We start from the raw sequence: 21,342 nt of genomic DNA on the forward strand, positions 1-21,342 counted from the left end.
ATGGCCTCAGAAGGTGTTTGGGAAATATTAAAGGTTTAAAATCCATATTAATATGGCAGGGACAGCAGGTAGTTGTAGGTGATTTTCTGGTGGAATAAATGTTGCTGCTTATCGTCTGTAGACATAAAATTATTCAGTAGCACTAACCATGCATTTATCATGCATTCATTATTTCAGAACATGGTTTCAGAATGGTCAGAATTACATCCAGTAATTTATTTGACTAAGTTTTGTGGCCAAGATTTTGCCACTGATCTATGCTCTGTTTTGTGCGTTTCATTTTCCTGTTGCAAAGTATCTGTGGTATTTCATATAACTGCAAGATGTCTCAAAGCTGCAAGATGCATGTGGCAGAATGCTTCATTTCATAAATGCATTATTTATGACAGGTTCACTCTTTAATGTCTTTTTCAGATTCGCTATGCTGGTGCTGATGACAGTTCAGTTCAGTTTATCTTCTATCAGCCTATCATTCACCAATGGAGGGAAACTGATTTTTTTCCATGTTCAGCGTCCTGTGGAGGAGGTAATGAACTACCACTGTATTCCATAAAGATATACCTGCATACAGGATCTGTTCCTAATGCTGCCCTGACTTTTGGACCTGTAAAATGGGCAAAATCTGGACATGAAAGTAGTTAAATCTAAATGAAGGGAGAGATGTAGCAACAGTGGTAGTAACCCATAGATTTTTTTGCATCATACAGGCTCTGTATAGAAAGTTCAGTTTGATATCCATATGAGTGCATTTAATGCTACAACTGTGAAGCATAATGACTGATGGGGTTTGAACATGCTTTGAAATCACAAGATGTCTCCATTTACCCCTGTCCCCACCAGCGGCTTTACCCTCTGAACTGAAACTGAGTGTATGCATTTTAGCAACCAAGAAACATTTCTTTTCTTTTGTTCTAGGCTTCTGAATTTTGTTTGACCACACTGGTTATCTTTTGGTTCCTACTACATGTGATTTCAGTTGTTTTCAATCTGGTCAATAAAACAGCAGGTGTGATGTCTAAAAGCACTGATATTTTCAGTCCACTTTTTACCAAAGAGAGTAACAGGAGAAACAAAGGGAGTAACGCAGAGTGAGACAGGAAAAACATCACATAGCTGTTATTTCTTCCACTGTGTATTGCAGGTTACCAACTGACATCTGCTGAATGTTTTGATCTGAGAAGCAACCGGGTAGTAGCAGACCAATACTGTCACTATTATCCTGAAAACGTCAAGCCAAAGCCAAAACTTCAAGAGTGTAATCTGGATCCTTGTCCTGCAAGGTCAGTCAGCTGTAATTTTGAAAGAAACTTAACTTGAAAAGAGTAAACCAGAGCAGGAAAATATTCTGTTGCTATTGCGTACATCGTCATTGAACCTACTAATTCAACCTCTTTCTCATCCTGAAGGTGTATTGTGTAAAAAAATGACCTCTGTTTATCACCTCCACATTGCGAGGACCAATTTGAAGTGGTTGTTTCTTCTCCTCAGATTGTATTTTGCCTCATTAAATATTATAATATGTGAGAAAACAAATGGTCCGTTATTCCATTCTGTGATAAACAATTAGCTTTTAAGTGTTAGTGAGGTGGGAAAAATCCTTTTGGGGTAAAGATCATCACAATTAGAGACTTTACTTTTATGTTTTTTTACATTTTCTCTGTAATAAAGTGCTTACTTACAGTCATGGCAGCTTGTAAGACTGTAACACAGAATTTTGTTCCAATTGTCAATACCCTTTGGTTCTGCAAAAATGGCTCCTTTCTGCTCCCCTGCCAAGGATTCTTTGTTCAGAAGGCTAGTAGTGGAAGTCAGTCTGCAGCCACCCATAAGCCGCAAGCATTTATTTGTGTAATCTAAACCTTTTGGTCCTTTTGTGTCACTTTACTAAAAGTTAAGTGCAGCCCAGAAGACGTGCAAGGATGCCCTGAAGCCATTTACTTACCTGCTTCTTAATATCTAGACTGTTTTTGTGCCAAGTTTGATAAAGCAAGTTCAAGCAAATGGCACTTAAAAAATTGCTGTGACCCTTCAGATAGCTATAGAAAAAGATGTCCTAGCTAGGAGAAGAAGGGTGAGGCACCTATGGGTATCCATGCAGCTGAGGACTATTGCTTCCCAAACCAGATATACAGATTTAGACTAGATAGGCATTATCATAGCAGAACAAATCACTCTAAACTTGAGATAGTTTTTACTTCATCTAAAAAGTTCATTTTTCATAACTGGAGTTAACACTCAGGTTTCCTCTTCACTGAAGACACATTTAGTCAGCGTATGGCAGTTTGTATTCCTTCTGTTCTAGTAAACACAATTTTAATGGTAATTCTGTTTGTAAAACATTAAAAGCCAGAAATGTTCTCATGCAGTTTTAAATCTGAAGTAAAAATTTCCCAAAATTACAAAGTGGAAACATCAAATCTCAAAATCAAATACTATCTTAGCTGTATTGTGCATTCTTTAACTTACATACTTTATAATGTATTTCATTGGGGTGTATTAATATAATATTAAGAACACAGCTTCACTAGTGCAAACACAGCTTCACTTGTACAAATTATGTCCTGTTGAATGTGGTCTTAGAGGCATTTTTTCAACATGGAGAGTTCTTTCCCACAATGCAACAAGACAGTAAATTCCCATGCAAATATTCTATAAAGTTTAGTATTTGGCTTCTCTTGTCCCAGTACTTTCCACAAAAAATATATATATTTAATTTCTCAGATTACTTAGATATATTAACAGTTGTAACTAGAAACTTTAATATAAGAAATTTCTTGTATTTTTCCTCAGTGATTTTCTCAGATCAAGACTGTTTCTTTGAATTCTCCTTTGAATTGTTTGAGCAAATGTCAGTAAAGTAGAGGCCAAATGTAGTCAGCTAAGAGACCTAAACATGAACATCTAGAAAATAGATTGCTTCAAAGTGAGAACTGATATGGAAGCTGTCTTTTAGGTTCACCTCTTACAGTACTAATGGAAAAATAATTTTATTTAAGCTCCTATTTTTCTAAAAAATAAAGTTCTGAGTCAAATATGTAATTTACCACTGGAATCTGTACGGTGGATATTTTCCATGCCTTTCCCAATAATTTTAAATGACATATTCTTAAATGGTAAGACAGAGGACTGCATGTTTCATGGGAGGAAGGAGAGAAAAAAAATAACAGCTGGGCAGATGTCAGGAAACAATTTTTTCTTTATATAAGACATAACAAGGCAAAGTTGTTGATATAAAGACACTGAGGGGAGGGAGAGTAATTTAGAAGTAAAGCTATGCTTTCTTGGGGTACATGCAGTAACAGAGAAGAACTGGCTTTTTGGAAACATCCTCACTGCATGCCAAATTGCAAATGATTATTTTCAAAAGTGCCTTTGTAAAGAATTCAAGAATCAACAACCCAGACAGAAAACCAGAGGAAATCTGTGGTAACTTCTGGAATCCCAGTACTTCCTTACAGTCAGAAAGAGGGTAGGTGAAGCAGAACAATGGGGTCAGGAGCGTAAGCAAGGAGAGCATCTTGGCTCTGCAGTGTCTTTGCTATGTGGGAGCTGCTCTGCTCCACTGGTATAAAACAAAGCTCTTAATTTTTCCTGTCAAACTGATTTCGAGTGAGGCATAGCTGATTAGTGGTTGGTGACTGTTCCTGTGATGTGTCAATGAATGTCACAGAAAATAATCCTGGAAGACCACAGTAACACCGAATAAAGCAGCTGAGAGGAGTAGGAGACCTTACACTAAAATTTTCAGCAAAGAGCAATCTGAAAGAAAAGTTTACATGAATATCAGGAATATCATGCTGGCCTGCAATTAGTTGCCTCTTTAGGCTCATACATTGAAATGTTTTACCTTATTGTGCTTATTATGGCAATAATTAGCAGGATTCCTGGCATCATGAGTAACCAAACCAGCTTCGACTGAATGAATGTGGAATATGAGTCAACTTTTCTTTCTGCAAATCCAGTTCTGTATATACTCAGAGGAGAACCACTGTGTGTGGAAGATTATTTATCAAACATAGAATTTATACCTGTTTCCTTTTCCAGGTTAAATAAAGGTGGCCCATCCACCTAACCAGTAATTAGTGTCTTGCAGAAGAGATGACGTATCATGGGACCAAGTCCCCTTTTAGCCCTGTCTATTATTTATTTTAACAATGCCCTATGCAGCTTCTCTCACTGACTCTCTTTGGGATCCAACTCCCATCTTAGGAGGACAGAAAGAAAAGATCTGTTTATTTGCAGTCCATTAAGATTTTACAACATTCTGTACTTGATGAGCAAATATATATGATGTCTACTGATGCAGATAAACTTTTTCAGGTCTTCCAAGTGTTTCCTTTACTTAATGAATTAGCTGTCTACAGCGGGCTTAAGCTGCTTAAACTTTTTATTCTTGTTTGCCAGTTGTTATTAGTGTATTTGACATACTTTGGACCATTGCTCGGATAGCATAGTCCCTGCCATGCAGATCATTTAATCTCAAGTGCAACAGATTTCAGTGAAGGCCTAAGTATTTGCTGTGCAAATCGCCATCAGGAAAGAGGTGTAATAGCTCCAGCCACCTGGGAATGCAGGCAGCCCTGCAGCTGCAGCAATGCAGATAGGAAGCCCTCAGGAAAACAGAACCTGCAGCAGGCATCAAGGCTGAGTCAGAGGTGTGCAAGTGTCCTGCAGAGGCTGGGTGTTGGCACAGCAGGGTGCAAGAGTGCTAGCATAGGAGCAGCAGGTACCCCTACCCATTCCCGGCCTCAGCACGTCATCCCCATGCGGGGTCACACTACCCCAAGGCATCGTGGGCAGAGATGCTCTTTGTCTCTGCTGGCTCTTCTCCCAGCTTTAGCCCCCATTCCCCTGCTCAGCACAGCAGGTGGCCAACCTGAGAGCCTGGGCATGCAGGATAGGGAGGTGGGAAGAGCTGACATCTTATTGGAGAGAGTCATTGGGGAGCTATAGAGGAAAGGCATTCACATCTGTCATTTGTGCTAAGGGAGGAGCTTAAGCAGAAAAAGTAGCTACCGGGGAAGATGGCGTCAAACAGGACTTTCAAGGAACACACCTACAGACATGTGTCCCAGAGAAAAGCCAAGCATTTACAGAGATGGCAGCCTTGGGTGTGTGCAACTCCTGATCCAGCTGGAGTTGTGCCTTGGAAGAACAACTGTGCTGAAGCTGCCATCACAAACAAAATAATTTGTTTTGTGCTTCTGCTTGTTCAAAGCAGGTTTGCTCTAGGCATTGTGTGAATGAGTCCTGTTAGCTACTCCCATGTCAACCAGAAATGTCAGTGTAGTGAAGAAATTATTATATGTTCTGCTCACTTAGGACACCATCCCCTTTACATTGTCTGAGTAATGTACAGTGAACAAAGCCCATAAACTAGATCTCTTCCATCTGTTTATAGGAGTATGATGGACTGATAGATTAATGGAATTTAAACCATTTTGTCCAGTCAAGAAGAATAGGGTTCACCAAAGTAATTTCTAAGATGTTTTTTAAATTGTTTGCTTAGGCTTGTCTACACAGGACTAGTTAGGAAAGATGCAGTTAATGCAAAAGATGCATTAATGGTGCAATGACCATCTGCTATTCTGTTGTATCTTCAAGCCAATTTTTGAAGTCATAAGTTAAGATGTTGTGTATTATCATGTGGGTCTTTTTCCTTACTGTGACCATAGGACTTTACATAGCTGGGGACCACTATCTTGCAGTAACAGAATGAGAGCTTTTGGCAGCCCCTCACATATGCACAAGGACAGTGTCAGTACTTCTGTGGGGCCCTATGCCATTTAAATAAATGTAATTTATGTATGCAATAATCTTTAAGAGTCAAACCTTTCCAATGACAATATTAATCTAGTGCTTTGTAAATATTATTTAATATTTGTAATAGCATTTGGAAATGGTATGGTTATTTCCATTGGAATGGTCTTGCATATTATGCATTCTAATGCTTGTAGACCTGTATTATGCATACGGATTGTGTTTATTAGAAAAAAAACATTTCTCACTGTATTGAGGGAGATCTGTTTTGAAATCCATTCCTTTCTTAGGCACTAGAGGCTTTTATAGTATAATGATTTCATTTCTGAACTTGGTATGTTGATCTTTTAGCAAGCTGATGAGCTGAAAAGTGCAAAGTCTTCAGGGTGGAACTTGAGCAGCAGTGGTGAAAGAGTCGGGAGAACAACCAAGATTACCAAAAGCATGAGCCAAAAAAACCCTGCCATCTTCTTACAATACTAGTACACAATTTCTGAAACTTCTACAGGCATTTGTCCGTCAAGATAAGACTGAAAAGGCTTGTTCATTGGCCATACTCTAAATGACCTATTTGTCTTTTCCAAAGTTTGCCAGTGCCAGAACTGTCTGTCCCTAGATTTTTAGATTTTTTCAGGATATAGAATACTCTCCGAAGATGCAAATATGCCCACTGATGCAGAGGAACCCTGTGGCTGCAAAGGCTGCTAATCTTAGAGGGAGCTGTGTAGTTCCCATCACAGACTCCCAAGGCTCCATCATCTTCCTGCGCTTTAGCTGGAAAATTCCAGCATTCTGACCCAGCACAGACTCCTTACTGTGAAAACACAATGGGATCCATTCTCCTGTCATGGACAAGTTATGCACATAAAAACCCTGTTGACTGAAAGGAGAATAGGTCCCTTTAGCCTCAGCATTTTTATGTGAACTTTGTTGAAGATGGAGAATACTTTCACCCTTCCCCCTCCTTTTTTCCTTCACCCTTGTACAAATTCATAGCAGCATACCTAGCGCCACTCATCTGTATAAGGCTCCCAAAAATTGCCTTCATTCTTTTGAGTCAGGTTTCTCTCTCTGTAACCTGGGTAGGAACAGAATTTTTATTTTAATGCCATTTTCAATCACTCTTTGATGATTCTGCCCACGTCCCCATCCAAGTATCCTGTTGCACAGTGACTTTGATGAAACTGATGCATGAAGTATTCTGGGATCATCTGTTTGATGTTAAGATATGTCTGATAGTTGGAATACAACACAGATAGAGTTACTCTGAGTCAGTATCTGTAAAAAGTGCAAACAAGAGATGAAACTCCAGGCTAGCAGTTCAGTGAGACCCTGTAGTTGCCAGTAAGTCAAGTGACAGCCATCTCACACGTAACTGGCATGCTAATGATTCAGATAGTTATTAATTTTGATATACACTATAGCCTTCTATAAGCTTTATATGTTATTTTCTTAGTTTTATACTGTAGTGATAGCACTACAATATACCAAGCTAACTAGTCAAGAAAATACCAAAATCAAAGAAACAAACCAAAATATAACCTGACACGTTACTTTTCTCTCCAGGTCCTTCTTTCCTCCAGAAAAACCCTAATAAATAGGTAGGTTCTGAAACATAAATGTAATCAGACTGATTTAATGTGAAGAGACAAGTATTGCAGATTTGAATTCTTACACTGAGGTTCCATGTATTTCTGATCTTGGCCACTGTAAAAGCAGATATTTTATCTGAAGGGCAGAAACAACCATATAATTGTTTAAAAGAGGATTTGATCTAGAGGTCAGTGAAGCAAATAGAAGTTCTCCTATTATCTTCAGTGACTATGGACACAAGCTCTGAGAAAGTATTAAGTATGGAAACATTTTTTTTCCTTAATGCTTGATATTAACATTATAAATTTAAATAATATTTGGACAACAGATTTGAATCACTTGTCATAATGGATTGCTTCTCAATCAAACAGTAATATATTCCTAAGAGCAAAGTAGTAATTGCTGTTTATTCTTTGAACGACTTAGAAACAGCAGAGCATAAGTTTTGTTTCAAATGCAATAGCAATTTAGTAAAATATATTGTTTATTTGTGATGTTTTTTGTACTAGTGTGTAAAACAAAAGTGGTATAATGTAATCATTTAGTGTTTATTTTATTATGTGTACCTTCTACTCAGAGGGTTGGCATTATTATTCCTAACAGTGATGGATACAAGCAGATCATGCCCTATGACCTCTACCATCCCCTTCCTCGGTATGTAAAACAGTCAACCAGATGCTAGGATTAACAAGTACATTTACTATTTTGTTTTCCTCTTCTGTTTATTCCTGCTTTGCTCTCAAACTGAGTTAACAAATGCTGCTTTTCTGTTGATTTAAACTCCTGCAGATTAACCTAGATATGTTTAAGCACTAACCTGTTTTGATAAATTCTGTTGATGCAGAACTGAAACAATATTCTATCTGAAACATCAGTGCACACTTATTGAATGTATGTTCCATTTCTTTCTCTCTTTCTTCACTCCCCATTCCTAACTCCTCTTTTCTCTCACATTTTTCCTTTTTCTTCCCTTTGATGTCTTTGATGTAAGACTGAAGATCCTCATGGAAATAAATGCATGAGGGAATTACTCTTAAAGCAGTGAATGAGACTGGTGCTGACCAAAATGTTAGGTGGCTGAAGGATAATAACCTTTTTGTTTTGAAATACTGCCTGTACATGCAATAGTACTATGCCATGTTTCCTTCTTCATTAATTTATTTACCTTGGAGTATGAAATCACAGAAAGTATCCCCTGGACAACCTGTTACTCTTATCCTGGCGAGGAAACACCTACCCCCAAATGATGCTGAGGCCTAATGTAAAGTGTTCAGCATCAGTGTGCAAGCATAATGCATTTTTGTTCAACAGTTTCCAGCCAGATCATGGACCCATACCAGACTGTAAGAAGACAAGGAGGAGAGCAGCTTACATACCACGTATTATGACTGCCATTCATCTTGATGCTCTTTATCAATCACAGAATCACAGAATGACCTGAGTTGGAAGGGACCCACAAGGATCATTGAGTCCAACTCCTATCCATGCATAGGACAACTCTAAAATCTACACCATATGTCTGAGGGCATTGTCCAAATGATCTGCTTCATTTGGATTAGACTTTTCTATTCCTAGCTAAGAACTTATGATTGTCTATATACCATCATTATCATTAAATATTCATGAGATACACTTACAGAATATGTTTCTGTATCTAATTACTTTTTTCTGGAACACACTTTTCTCAAAAATTAAACCTTTGTTAGTGAGGAATATAGAAGCTAGAATATTGCTACAGGGTTTAATTCTCTACCTTTGAATAAAACAGTTGTTATTTCAATTGTGTACAAAGGCCATGTACATTGATGAAAGATGGGAAACAACTTTATATCAGGGGATGATTTGGCAGTACTTAACAGAGGAGAGACTGTATTTGAGAAAAAAAGCATCCTTAGCTGGCAGCTGAAGAAAATCCAAAATAAAGGATCAGAACACTTTGAGGTATTTGGCTTTCAGTAATGCCGAAAGCAAAAAAATAAAGAAAAACCAATCCTTGAAAATGATCAAAAGACTGAAACTGTTTCTCATGCTGCTCTGCATTACAATCTCACCCCATAATTGTGCCTTTATGTTCACTTTACCAGCCACACTATTCTCCTTTAACCCCTGCCGTCAATTGCTCAGGCTGCAACTGCTAGCTGGGACCTCTGCCCCTCTTTTCCCTCTCTGCTGTTTCAATGCTGCTTTTCCTCTTCTCCCTCACCCCAAGTCCCACATGTGCTCCTGTGAACCCACAAACAGGGCTCAGGTCTTCCTCCCTCACTCCAAGAGGCAAGACACAGCCACTTGTCCCTTACCCGGATGACAGAGGCAGCAGCAACTGAACAGACAATGAGGCTGGCTAAGTAAAAGCAATAAAAAATGTCTTTCCCCTGATTGTGAAGAGTTTAGGCGAAAAAAAAAAAAAACAACCCACAAACCAAAAAAAATTCCAAACAGAACATACAGGCCCTGGTTACATTACTTATCTGAGGCTGGCACCTATTAGCAGGAACAGAAGCGAGTGACAAACACTCCAGAAGTGGAGAGTAAATCAAGGAGCTCATCTTCACAAGGCTGCCTGCTGCAATCCCCTATCCTTGAATTTTATCATCACAAAGACAGAACGACATGGTTCAGCAGATATAGTACTTATTTTTAATGCACCACAGCTTCTTTTCACAAATTCTAGGTCAATGTTGCACCCGTTGTTCCTCAAACAGAGCTGTAACACCTAGTTTAAGTTCCATGCAACAGCAAAACTTCATCTGCCTATCTTGCACTCATACAAATCCTGAGGACCAAACCTGTTGCCTAGATTTAAGTTGCTTGGTATTGTTGAGGTTGCCTAAAGTATTTAGAAATTTTTTCCAAAGACTCCAGGGAATTCCCTGGTGGCATCACTTTTTGTGCATGGGAAAAGCTGGCCCAGGCTGGCTGCAGCAGTTTCTGCTGTTCATGAGTTTTAGTTTGACTATGCATTTAGATCTGTGGTAGTGAGAAACCGTAGGTCTTAACTGGGAAGCTTGTTCAGCAGAGACACGGGTAACATATCTGAACTAAAAACGTTAAAATTACATGTTTCTCACATACGTGGCTCATGCTAAGTACATGATTGTGGATATGGCCTGGTGTAAGCATGGTTTCACCATTTGTTAGTGTTAAGTCAGGGAAATAATCAGTGACTTTACCATTCATAAACAGCTATTAACATAAGTCATTTTACACTAAGTTTTATGGCACTTTCAGACAGTAGCTAAGTGTGGGTAGTGCTTTACAAGTGCTGGAGCTGATATGATAAAAATTAGAGGGAAAGATATTTTTTTATATTGCTTAACAATCTTGGTATTCTTTTAATTGCTGCTTAATAAAAATAATTCCTTTGTTTTAAGTGGTAGAAAAACTCACTTTTCATTCTTTTCCTTCTTGCCTATTGTCTTTGAATCACTGTAAAAAAAAAAGGATTATTCTTATGAGTGTGCATAGATATGCAGAACATAAACATTGTTCTGTGGATTTGTCTTTACGTTCTCAAATGGCACATGTTGAGAAAAGGTGGTTTCTCAGTTACCCTCATTGCCTCAGCTGAAGGAAACACAGCCCATGTGGTTTATCTATCAGAGGCCAAGTATCTCATCAGTGTAATCACATCTTCTTTTAGGTAATTTCCTTCCATTTTCTTTCTTTACACCAATTCAGTTGTTTTCCTGGAAAGAAACACTGCTGTTTCCTTGTGTGTTCTTGCAAAAGTAGCATCAGCTACAGAGCACACTACTCTTCCAGTGATTTGTGACAAAGATTCCTTAGAAGATGACAAATTGTGAGACCTGATAACCTCATCAATTAAATTAAAGGAATTAAGTTAAAAGTATTTGGAGTTTCTGTGGTAGAAGCCATGGGGTTAGTGGGGGAGAGGAGTTTTTGTATCACTATTCTGTGACTTAAAGACAGCAGGCCAGAGATTGCATTGCTGTTTTGGCTATTTATGAATATATATATATAAAATTATTTTTTACTGGCATTAATCAGAAAAATAACCCTTCTGCAGATAGCGCTTTATGCATGTGGGGGGTGCAGATGGAGGTGGGGGCAACAGAGTTTTCTTTTCCTGATGCCTCTCTGCTTTGGGTTTTTGTTTCTCCCCAGATGGGAAAGTACACCCTGGACTGCCTGTTCCACATCCTGTGGAGGGGGCATTCAAAGCCGCAGTGTCTCGTGTGTGGAAGAAGACATTCACGGGCATATCAGCCCTGTGGAAGAATGGAAATGCATGTATACTCCAAAGATGCCTATTGTCCAGCCTTGCAATATATTTGACTGCCCAAAGTGGCTTGCTCAGGAATGGTCTCCGGTAATCATCTTAACTTAGTTGTTCTTGTATTTACTGCACTACAAGTAAATTTTAAATTGTAGTTTAGTGAGCTTGTGGAAGTAGGAACATACACTACTTTCTTTCCTTATTGCCATGACCTCTGTTTTAAATTATGTTATTTGTCAAACTGCAAAATAAATACTCAGGAATAATGTGTTAATATTAACATGATTAAAGACAATGATGGAAAAACAGATGAGATCTGTACTGTTTATTAGTGACCTTCTAGTAATAATATACTGGGAATGTAAATGAAATGCATAGAACAAAACCAGTAAGCATGTAATGGTACATCTTTTTACAGCTTTTCAGCCTTAAATTGAATATCATGAATTGCTGAGAAATTTCCAGAAATAAGTAAAGCCACAAATGATTCTGCTCTTTAATGCTTGTATTTTCTGTTCCTGACTCACTTTTCCTTCTGTATGAAAGCAAATGTCTTTTTTTTAAAAAAAAAAAAAAAAAAAATTAATTGCTACAAAAGCAGGAAAGTACTTTGATTTTGACATGAAGTCTTAATCTTGAATGTAGCTTCTCTCCCCAGTTTCTCAAGAAATTCAGTAGGTTTTAGAAGCCCAGCTAGCTCACCCACAGGTGAGGTGTCATTGACTGATTGCAAAATGTTTCATGATTTCTAGATGAAAGCTGCTATTCAAGAGTAAGTAATACTGGTAGTACCCATAGCCCTACGCACTGGTTGGCAGTTTTGATCCTTTCCTGTAAACCACTTCTGAAACAATTTGTACAGGAGGAAAAATTGATGTACCTTATCAAAAATAAATGAAAAAAAGACTTGAGAAAGTGTCTGAGGGAATAAAGCTGAAATACTTTCCCTTTCTATTTGGTGCCATGTTCCAGAATAGCTGAGTGTCACTTCTGTTAACCCATAAGCCCCAGTACTTTGTCCAAGCAGAGCAGAGTGGCTCCCGATGAAACTGAGAGGGTGTTATTAAGCAAGTCCAATATGGGACTTGTCAAGTAGCCAATGCTGAGAAAGAGACACTACAAGAGAAATTCAGCAGCAAACTGTCCAAATCAAGTGAAAGTGCAGAGCAAAAAGGCAAAAATGTGTGTCAAATGTATAACTTATCCATAACTACCAAAGATTATCACTGATTTACATTTATATTCAGAGTTGCGTGTTTCTGCATCACATTTTGCTCATTGATGTACACATACTTCTGTTTCATATTCCCTTTTATTTATCACTCCTGTCACATGCACCTTTTTTTTTTCTTTTTCTTTTCCTCAGTGCACTGTGACCTGTGGACAAGGACTCAGATACCGTGTGGTCCTTTGTATTGATCACAGAGGGATGCACACAGGGGGCTGTAGCCTTAAAACCAAGCCACACATAAAAGAAGAATGCATTGTACCCACTCCTTGCTACAAACCTAAAGGTAATAAGGCAGAAGGTTCTCATAAAATTTTCAGAGCTTTTTTATGTTTAGCAGTTTTGTTTTGTTGCTAGTAGCACTGTTTCCACCTCCACTGAATTGTGAATTTGCGCTTTCTAGGTCTGCCATTCCTATTCCAATCTGCCTGCTAGCAGCTTGGAGTGGATGATGGCCCCTTCCTCATTCTTACAATCTCAAAGGTTTTCACTGCTAATTTTTGATCCAGCAGACCAAGCAATATAAATGTTAATTTGACCGTAATCTAAGGAAGTTTGACCTCACTGATTGTGTGTGAGCTGGATTTGCCCTATATTTTAAAAGGAATTAAATATATAAATAACATCTATGGTAGATAAATGTAACCATAATTTTAAATTGCATATTCACAACTTGGAGCCTGAAATATGTCAGATGCAAGTATTGTATAATATGTTCCAACGTCACGTTCCTCTTACTAGCAAGGCTGTGAAGTCTGGCAGACTGGTAGATTTGAAGTGTTTTATAGCAAGTAGTACTCACAATTTATATAAAAACGTTTCTTGACTTGGGCCTCAGATATAGGGTAATACTGGGTTGAGAGAAGGAGAAAATATTTCTGCAGCTCTTTGGATGTTCTTATGGGGTGGGAATACTAGAAAAAGTCCTGGAGAATGGATTGGATTAATGGGCAGTGTCCAGGTGCATCAGCCACAGGTATTTGGACATTTCCACAGGTATATAAGCACATATATGTTTGTGTGTATGTACAGCTCTATCAATACAACTTCTGTATCTGTATGCTGACTGACTTACAGAAAATTGTAGGCTACAGCAATGCAGATGAACTTGATATCCCTAAACTGGAGAGTTAAATCTCACCATAAGAAGATATAAATACTTTTAAAAAAATAATTGCTATCCTGATAGATATTAAAAGCAGTTATTATGAGACCCTGTGAAATAAGAGTGTCCCATGACCTCTTGCTGTTCCAAGGTGGAACAGTGAAAATTTTGATTTTTAATTTCTGCACTCAGTGGCTGATAATGGGTGTACTTGCCAAGTTTCAAGATTTGAATTTATGTAGAGGTGGGAATTCGCTGTGGCCGCTGGGTAGGAATGGGTATGTTTGCGTCTGTTTTTCTGGCTGACATGAGCTCACTCCGTCCACCTTCCATGATGAAAAAAAAATCCCTATGTGTGTTAGCATGATCCTGAGGCTCAGATGGAGATTCAGGGGGTTTGGGCTCAGTCAGCTGCTTTTATGGGGCTTTATTTGTTTGTGGTGTTCAGAACACAGGTAAAGCAACATTCTGTCAGCCTGCAGCATACTGTGTAAATGCAGCAAGACACGAAAGAATTAGGTGTTGCAAACCACCCACAACTGACTTCTGCCTAGGGAACCTGAGAAGGGTAAAGCTTTGCTTGCCTACGTCTGTCAAAAAGTCTCTTCCAATTGGACTTATCTGGGAATAAAGTAAACTGCTGTCTCCTGGAAGCTCACCCTTGCGACAGGGTAGCATCTTAACCCTGGACCACGTCTTGTGCTGCGCTTTCCAGCACAGGGCTTGCGCTGGTGGAGAAGCCTTATAGAGGTGACTGAGGGAATTAGAGTTGCTTGGCCTAGAGAAAGGGAGGCTGAGGAGAGACCTTTTCACTGTCTACAGCTACCTGAAAGAAGGTTGTAGTGGAGTGAGTGTTGGTCTCTTCTCCCAAGTAACAAGGGATAGGACAAGAGGGAATGGCATCAAGTTTCACCAGGGGATGTTCAGATTAGGTATCTGGAAAAAATTCCTCTCTGGAAGGTTTATCAAACACTGGAACAGGCTGCCTAGGAATGTAGTTGAGTCACCATCTCTGGAGGTATTTAAAAGACAGGTAGATGAGGTGCACGGGGACAGGTAGTAGTGGACAGGTACAATTGGGCTCAATCTCAAATGTCTTTTCTCTATTTTGCCATGAGATGGAAAGCAGTAGGCAAAGCATACCTTTCTCCTTGGGTTTACTTGTATTCCTCATTTTGGTTCTGCAGTGCTCACAGTCGTCCCATCATAATGCAAGTAGTAATGTTTGAAGAACCATCTATCTGAAGGCTAAATCATGCTTTCAGAAGACATTTGAACCAGATGATATCCAGAGATCTCTTCCAATCCAAATTGTTCTATTTGTGTGGTGGAAGTTTGTCCTTTTTATTTCACAAATCTAGAATTAGAAATTTAGAGCAGTTAGGGTAGCAAGTTCCTCTCCTCTATTGAATGTTTTAATCATAGCCTGCTTTTTCCTTCTAGATCTGGATTAATATAAAGCTGACTGAAGCAGCAAGATAAAAAATGTGGAATTTCCTCTTCTGTTAACACACTGTGCTAAACAGAAATAGAATGCAAATAGTATAGGTAATTTATTTCATTTTAGCTTATTCAAGCACTGGGGCACTTTATCTTGTACCAGTAATGGGAAAAATAGGATATCCCTGGATTAAATAATGATTTTCAGTTTTAATAGAGAAGGTGCATTCAACTTCCTGTGTCATATAGGCTTTAAGTGTTTTTACTGGAACTGTTTTATAAAAGGAGAGGTTTTACTTAAATCTCCAAAGATAAAAATTCCTCCTTAGCTTATGTTAGGAATGCTTTTTATTTTTTTTGTCAAAGCGCACTGTACAATGTCTACATTTCTAATCCTCTAACAAATTTTACGGTATATATGATAATTATCTATGCCTTTAAAAAAGAAAAGTTTTTTTAAAAGTCACATAACAGGCAATGGTACACAAGAGCTTTAGCTTTTTACAAGCACTTGCATCCAAGCAAAAAAGCAATGAAATAAGATTGGACTTTCAAAACCCATAAAACAAGCTGCAGAACATATAAACAGAAATATTTCCTATGCATTTTGGGTAACAAATGTGGTAAAATATAGATTAAAGTAAGAGCTGTGCTGGCAAATATTCATCCCTAAATAACACTACGTTAGAGTAAGAACTTGGCAAGCTATTTCTGAAAGAGAGGTGTAGTAACTCTATTACTGTCCCTTTTTTCCTCAGCTAATAACTTGCCCCAAGGAAATTTGCTTGACTAAAGTTTCAGTAGCTGAGAAAGCAAGTTATGAGTTGTTGTTCCTCTATGATACAACTGACGGGAAATTTTGTCTGCATATGTGAGATTTTCACTGTTTTGTACAACAGTCACAGAAAATTCCCGATTATTCTGAATGACGTTAATATGTTCCTGTTGATGATTACAACTCTGTGCATTATATAAACCCAAAAGGCTTAGGTGATTTGGAAGTGGCAAATAGGTCTGCCCCTGGTTCTCCTCAGTGGTCTTAAGTCTCACTCCTTTTCATTTGTATTTTTCCCCCTGATCCTAGCCTGAACATCTTGTTGAAATGCAGACCTCCTTCTCAAATTATAGTGCCAAATTTGTTCTTGCTTTATTCCCCTATAGAGCTAAAATGACTCCACTGCCTTTAGCTCAAATACTCTACTTTGACACCACATGAAAGCATAGTTTGGCTCGCAAAGCAGCATGGCCCTGCACTCCCCAGAGCAGAGCAGTTCATTACACTGCACACATCCTGGAAGAGAAGAAAAGCAGCTCTACTGTTTTCCATCAGAAATGACATAAAAAGTATCAGGCTTATTTTTTTAAGCCTATATAGCTGATGAACTGATAAACGTAAAGTTGAAAAGTATAGCCGAGCCATTTTATTACTGTTCCTCTGTTTTTCTGTGGTATCACTCATCAAATCAGGATTTTCTTCCTTTTAGTAATCTATCAAAAACAACCTTAATGTGTCTTCTGAAGTTCTAAAATTTAAGGGTAAGCACAAGGATTTTATATATTTTGCCTTTGCAGTATCAGTGGAAGCCTGTTACACTTGCAAGTCTCTCTTCAAAAAATACTTTCCAAAGTGCCTGCTTTTACAGCCCAGTTGTATAGTCTGAAAAGTGAATTACTTTGCCTTTCTAACTTTAAAACACCATGGTCCTTCTAGCTGAAACAGTGAACTGTCTGGCCATAAAACCTTGCAAGTGTTATGGTGGTGAAGGACGTCCTCTCTCTCCTGCTCTCCTTTCTCTCACTTTCATCTTTGCGCACAGGCTCAATGTGGATGAAGCCACACGTGCATGACAAGCAATCTCAGCAAGAGAGGGGAGGCTCACATATGTAGCAACATAACTGCATGCTTCCTATTTTTATCTGTTTGTGTTTGTTCCGTAGAGAAACTTCCTGTGGAAGCCAAGTTGCCATGGTATAAGCAGGCTCAAGAGCTGGAGGAAGGAGCAGTGGTGTCTGAAGAGCCATCGTAAGTCTTAATAATTTGCTTATATCAGGCAGTCTCTTGAAATTGTATTTGGCTTTCATTAAAGTGTAAAGGCTAACCCCAGCCCTGTGGAAATCAGTGGGCTGAAGTCTGTGTCACACTTCAATATGAAAAGACAGAATTCAAGAGGGCAAATGCAGATGCAATTTGGTCAAATACATGCATATTTTATTTAAGTTCAATTAAAATAATATTATAGTGAGAACTTGTCTACCTATATAGTTACATGTATATGTGTATATACACTGCTACTGTATCTCCACAGCTCAGTACCATTATTTTTTTCTCACAATACCCCTATGAAGTAAGAGATAAAATACAAGGCAGCCAGTGTTGATTCCCCCTCACCTCTTGCCCTAGAAAGAGTGTAGTAACAGCAAATAAAATTAATTAACTTTAGCAAAAAGTATACCCAGCCTTGTTTGGCTTTGGATTGCCTTACCATCACTTACCTCATCATTTCAAGGATTTTCCCCTTCCTGCCTTTCTAGCCACTGCATGAACTTTGCCCAGACTCTTTTGCAAGATGAATCTCAGGCAGCACCTTGTACTCTGTTAGTAGCAATTCCTCCTGCTGCAGACCCTCAAGGATGACAGGTTGGCCTACATATATCAGCAGTTCCCTTTCATTATGGCTGCCTGAAGTGATAGACACCGTACATTTTCCATCTAAACAAAATAAAATTAACTCATTATGTCTGCCATTTTTCATTTTTTCTTTCCTTATTCACTTGTCTTCTGCTTTGTAAAAAAAATTGCCATTGAGTTAGAAAGAGGTGGAGAGTGTAAAGTAGTTGCATGTAAGACTGAAGAAAAAGATATTCTAATAAAAAGCTGGAAAATAACACTTCTGCCTAGGGTTGATACCTCCCTTTTTAATGTATCAATAAGAAAATTTGATTATGTGAAGCTGACCTGGTATAGTCGGGTTCTTCACAGAGTGCTATTGAAAATATATTTTTGCAGTTTCTCCAAGTGCTCCATTTCATTAATAGCAGGACTGCAGAAGAAGTTAGAAAAATGAAGTGCTTTTAAAAGATGCTCAGAATTTCATTCAGAATTGAGTTTTATTGTCATTTTTGCATAGTTAATCTACCTTAGCCCAATAAAATTGCAATGAAAAGGAAACTGCAATGAAACTGTTGTACCAATTAACCTTTAGAAGTTAGGCTGAAAAATTAATAATACTGTTATGATTATGCTTTGGATTTTTTAATTCTGGAAATGCCTGCTATAATTTTAAGCTCTGTACACAGCTTTAGTCAGTATGCAGTTCCTCGTGGCTGAGCACATGGCATTTTTTGTTGCAACTGCAGCTGTGTATTAGGCTAAAAAACATGTTGTGCAATAGAATTGCAATTTGGCATGGTTAATCTGAAGTAACTTGAAACTAGAACACTGATATTAAACTAGCAACATCTAAAATAAAGCCCTTAAAATAAAAGTTATTTTAATCCAGCTGCCATATATACAAAAAATACCTACATGTACACACATACATGTATAAATTCACACATTTATACACATATATACATACACACATATTCTTACATGTATGTATATTAGTAGAAACTATCACACGTAATTTAATGCTATGTTTAGCTGTTTCCAGAGTTTCATAGGCTTTTTATGTTGATTAATTCAGATCTAGAAAATTCAATATTTGTGAATATATTCTTCATTTGTAAAGTGCAGTTTATTTTCTTATGACTTTACTTGAGACTACATTTAACCGCTTAGCTAAATGTGCATTTATCAAATTGTAAATAACCCCAGGAAACATTCATAAAAAAAGATGCATGATTAGGAAGTTTATCAAAAGGAATCATACTGGAATGTGGTCATATCTGAAACAATTTGTTACATCAATAATTATTTTAGATAAATTTTGTGAATTATATCAATGCTGCTGTAGAAAAAGAGTGTAGTGATGTATACTTATGTATATGTAGTTTTAAGTAAGTATTGGTAGTTTAAAATATTAACAAGAGAAGACTTGTAAACAATAAGCATAACCTGCAGGAAGAGGTGAAGAAGCTTTTGTTTATCATGTTCTCATATGTTTTAATAAAATGTCTGGAAAATTCACTTGTGATATTAAAACCAGATCTTGAGAGATATAAATGGAACAAGATCTGAGAACTTTAAAATGTTTTAAGTGCAGCTATGACTTCTCCTTACTTTATAGTTCACTGCTTTCCTGAAATAAAACCCGTTCTACAAAGATATCTTAATATTTTTACTGCAACTTATGCAACACTCCAGCGATACCAGTGGGATACTAATGTATCAATACAATGGGGTGCAGTCCAGACTAGGTTCATTCTGCCGTGGGGTGACATTTTGTACATTTCTTTCTCCCTGCAAAGCACAACTCTAGGAGCATAAAATAAAAGGGAAGAAGTCAGTATCTTTATGCAGACTTTCCCAAAGCTCAGACATATCCATGCCATGTGAATGATTTTTAGTGGTGAGGCATGAGACAGACCAAATAAGAACTCAGAAAACTTTGTTGATAGGGTCATCTATGCAATCCCCATCTCTAAACTGTAACAGCCATCTGCATACCGTTCCAGACTATCTGATCTGTTGACAGCAGTGAATGGCCACATAAAATTAGTTTTGGTGCGTCACTATTAATAGTGTTTTTCATTACTGTCTGACATTAAACAGTTATTTGGTTTAGGTATTAAATTGACAAAGCGCATGTACTGAGATTAAAAAAAAAAAAAAAAAAGGAGTTAAAGCATTCCAAACTCACAAAGATACAATCTACAATCAACTTTGATGCCAATTATATAGCATTACTTGTCCTCATTCAGATGTGTAGGGATTTCAAACACACCGACTAGTTCAAAAGCAAGGTATATTACATGATAATGCGCCTTTTGGCCTGTGTTTCTGCAGCTGTACAGAGACACAGTGTAATACTCCATGACCTGCCATGCTGACAGATGTCAGGCTATCACCCATATATTTAATGTGATGAATAATCAGTCCAGAGTGTAGATGTGTGCTAATTTCAGGGCCAGAAGGGTCAAGAGTTTTAGAGTGTTGGTCAACCACTAACTGTTGTAAGACAGAGAGTGAAGACAGCTATTTTGCTGACTGTGAATTTAAGAATTACTGTCTTATGCTTAAGAGTGTTGTAGCACATTACTTTGTTGTAAATATTTTCAGAGAACATAACAGGATTTGTAAAAAAAAAAAACCCAGTTTTAATCTCTTGCTTCCCCTCCTCTGAGGAAGCCAGTTCTTTTCTCTAATTCAGTAGAGTGGAGTTGGCTGGGCAAAGTTTGAAGATGGGAGCTGAGCTGGGCAGCCAGGATAGGCTTTCATTGATACCCCACTCCTTCACTCAGCAAAGAGGTAACGAAGGGCAGAGGAGAGGCAGAACAGAGTGGAAGGGAAGCAGTTGTAGAGCAGGAGGAACAGCAGAAGGCATCCAGTGGCACAGAAAGCCAGGTGCTGTAAATGCAGTGTGGCAGTGTTGTATGTTCATGACCATGTTTGCTTGAAGCTGGGATAATGGAAGTTTCTTCAGACAAGCTCTTGTTATGTGGTTTTCCTATTAGCTCTGTGTTGGTGCAATAACTACCATTTTCATGACTGCACTGAAGCAGACATCAGTAAGGACTCATTCTTTTCCTACACTTCATCTGTGGCTCTTCCCAGGCTTTCTTATGCCACGATGTCAACTCCTTCATTCTCCACTACATACAGAGTCATTCTTTGTAGCCAGCAGACCATTCCTCCCCAACCGTTGTCACACTTTATTCTTTCTCATTCTTCAGGCAGAGAAAGCAGACCCTATCTTTATGCAACTCTATTGTCCTTCTGAAATTTTAGTTTTTCATTGTACGTTTAAAAGGTAAAGCTGAAAATTTCTAGCAGATTTCTTCAATACACTGAGTTCTTGTATTTGTGAATATTTGTAT

General features: G+C 38.1%; 1 protein-coding gene across 4 annotated transcripts in view; it reads left to right on the forward strand.

Annotated features, from left to right (window-relative positions):
- Nucleotides 1–21,342, forward strand: part of ADAMTSL1 (ADAMTS like 1) — a 391,465-nt gene that overhangs the window by 282,815 nt on the left and 87,308 nt on the right. For 3 of the 4 annotated variants that reach the window (XM_054053917.1, XM_054053919.1, XM_054053920.1), the window contains 6 exons: nucleotides 415–526; nucleotides 1,142–1,280; nucleotides 7,957–8,007; nucleotides 11,479–11,683; nucleotides 12,957–13,104; nucleotides 17,302–17,386. In XM_054053917.1, the coding sequence (XP_053909892.1) occupies nucleotides 415–526; nucleotides 1,142–1,280; nucleotides 7,957–8,007; nucleotides 11,479–11,683; nucleotides 12,957–13,104; nucleotides 17,302–17,386 (740 nt within the window). The remainder of the gene's footprint in view (nucleotides 1–414; nucleotides 527–1,141; nucleotides 1,281–7,956; nucleotides 8,008–11,478; nucleotides 11,684–12,956; nucleotides 13,105–17,301; nucleotides 17,387–21,342) is intronic. The other variant, XM_054053918.1, reaches the window with a different exon arrangement.

The sequence above is a fragment of the Cuculus canorus genome, chromosome Z (genome assembly GCF_017976375.1).
Source record: "Cuculus canorus isolate bCucCan1 chromosome Z, bCucCan1.pri, whole genome shotgun sequence".
NCBI lineage: Eukaryota > Metazoa > Chordata > Aves > Cuculiformes > Cuculidae > Cuculus > Cuculus canorus.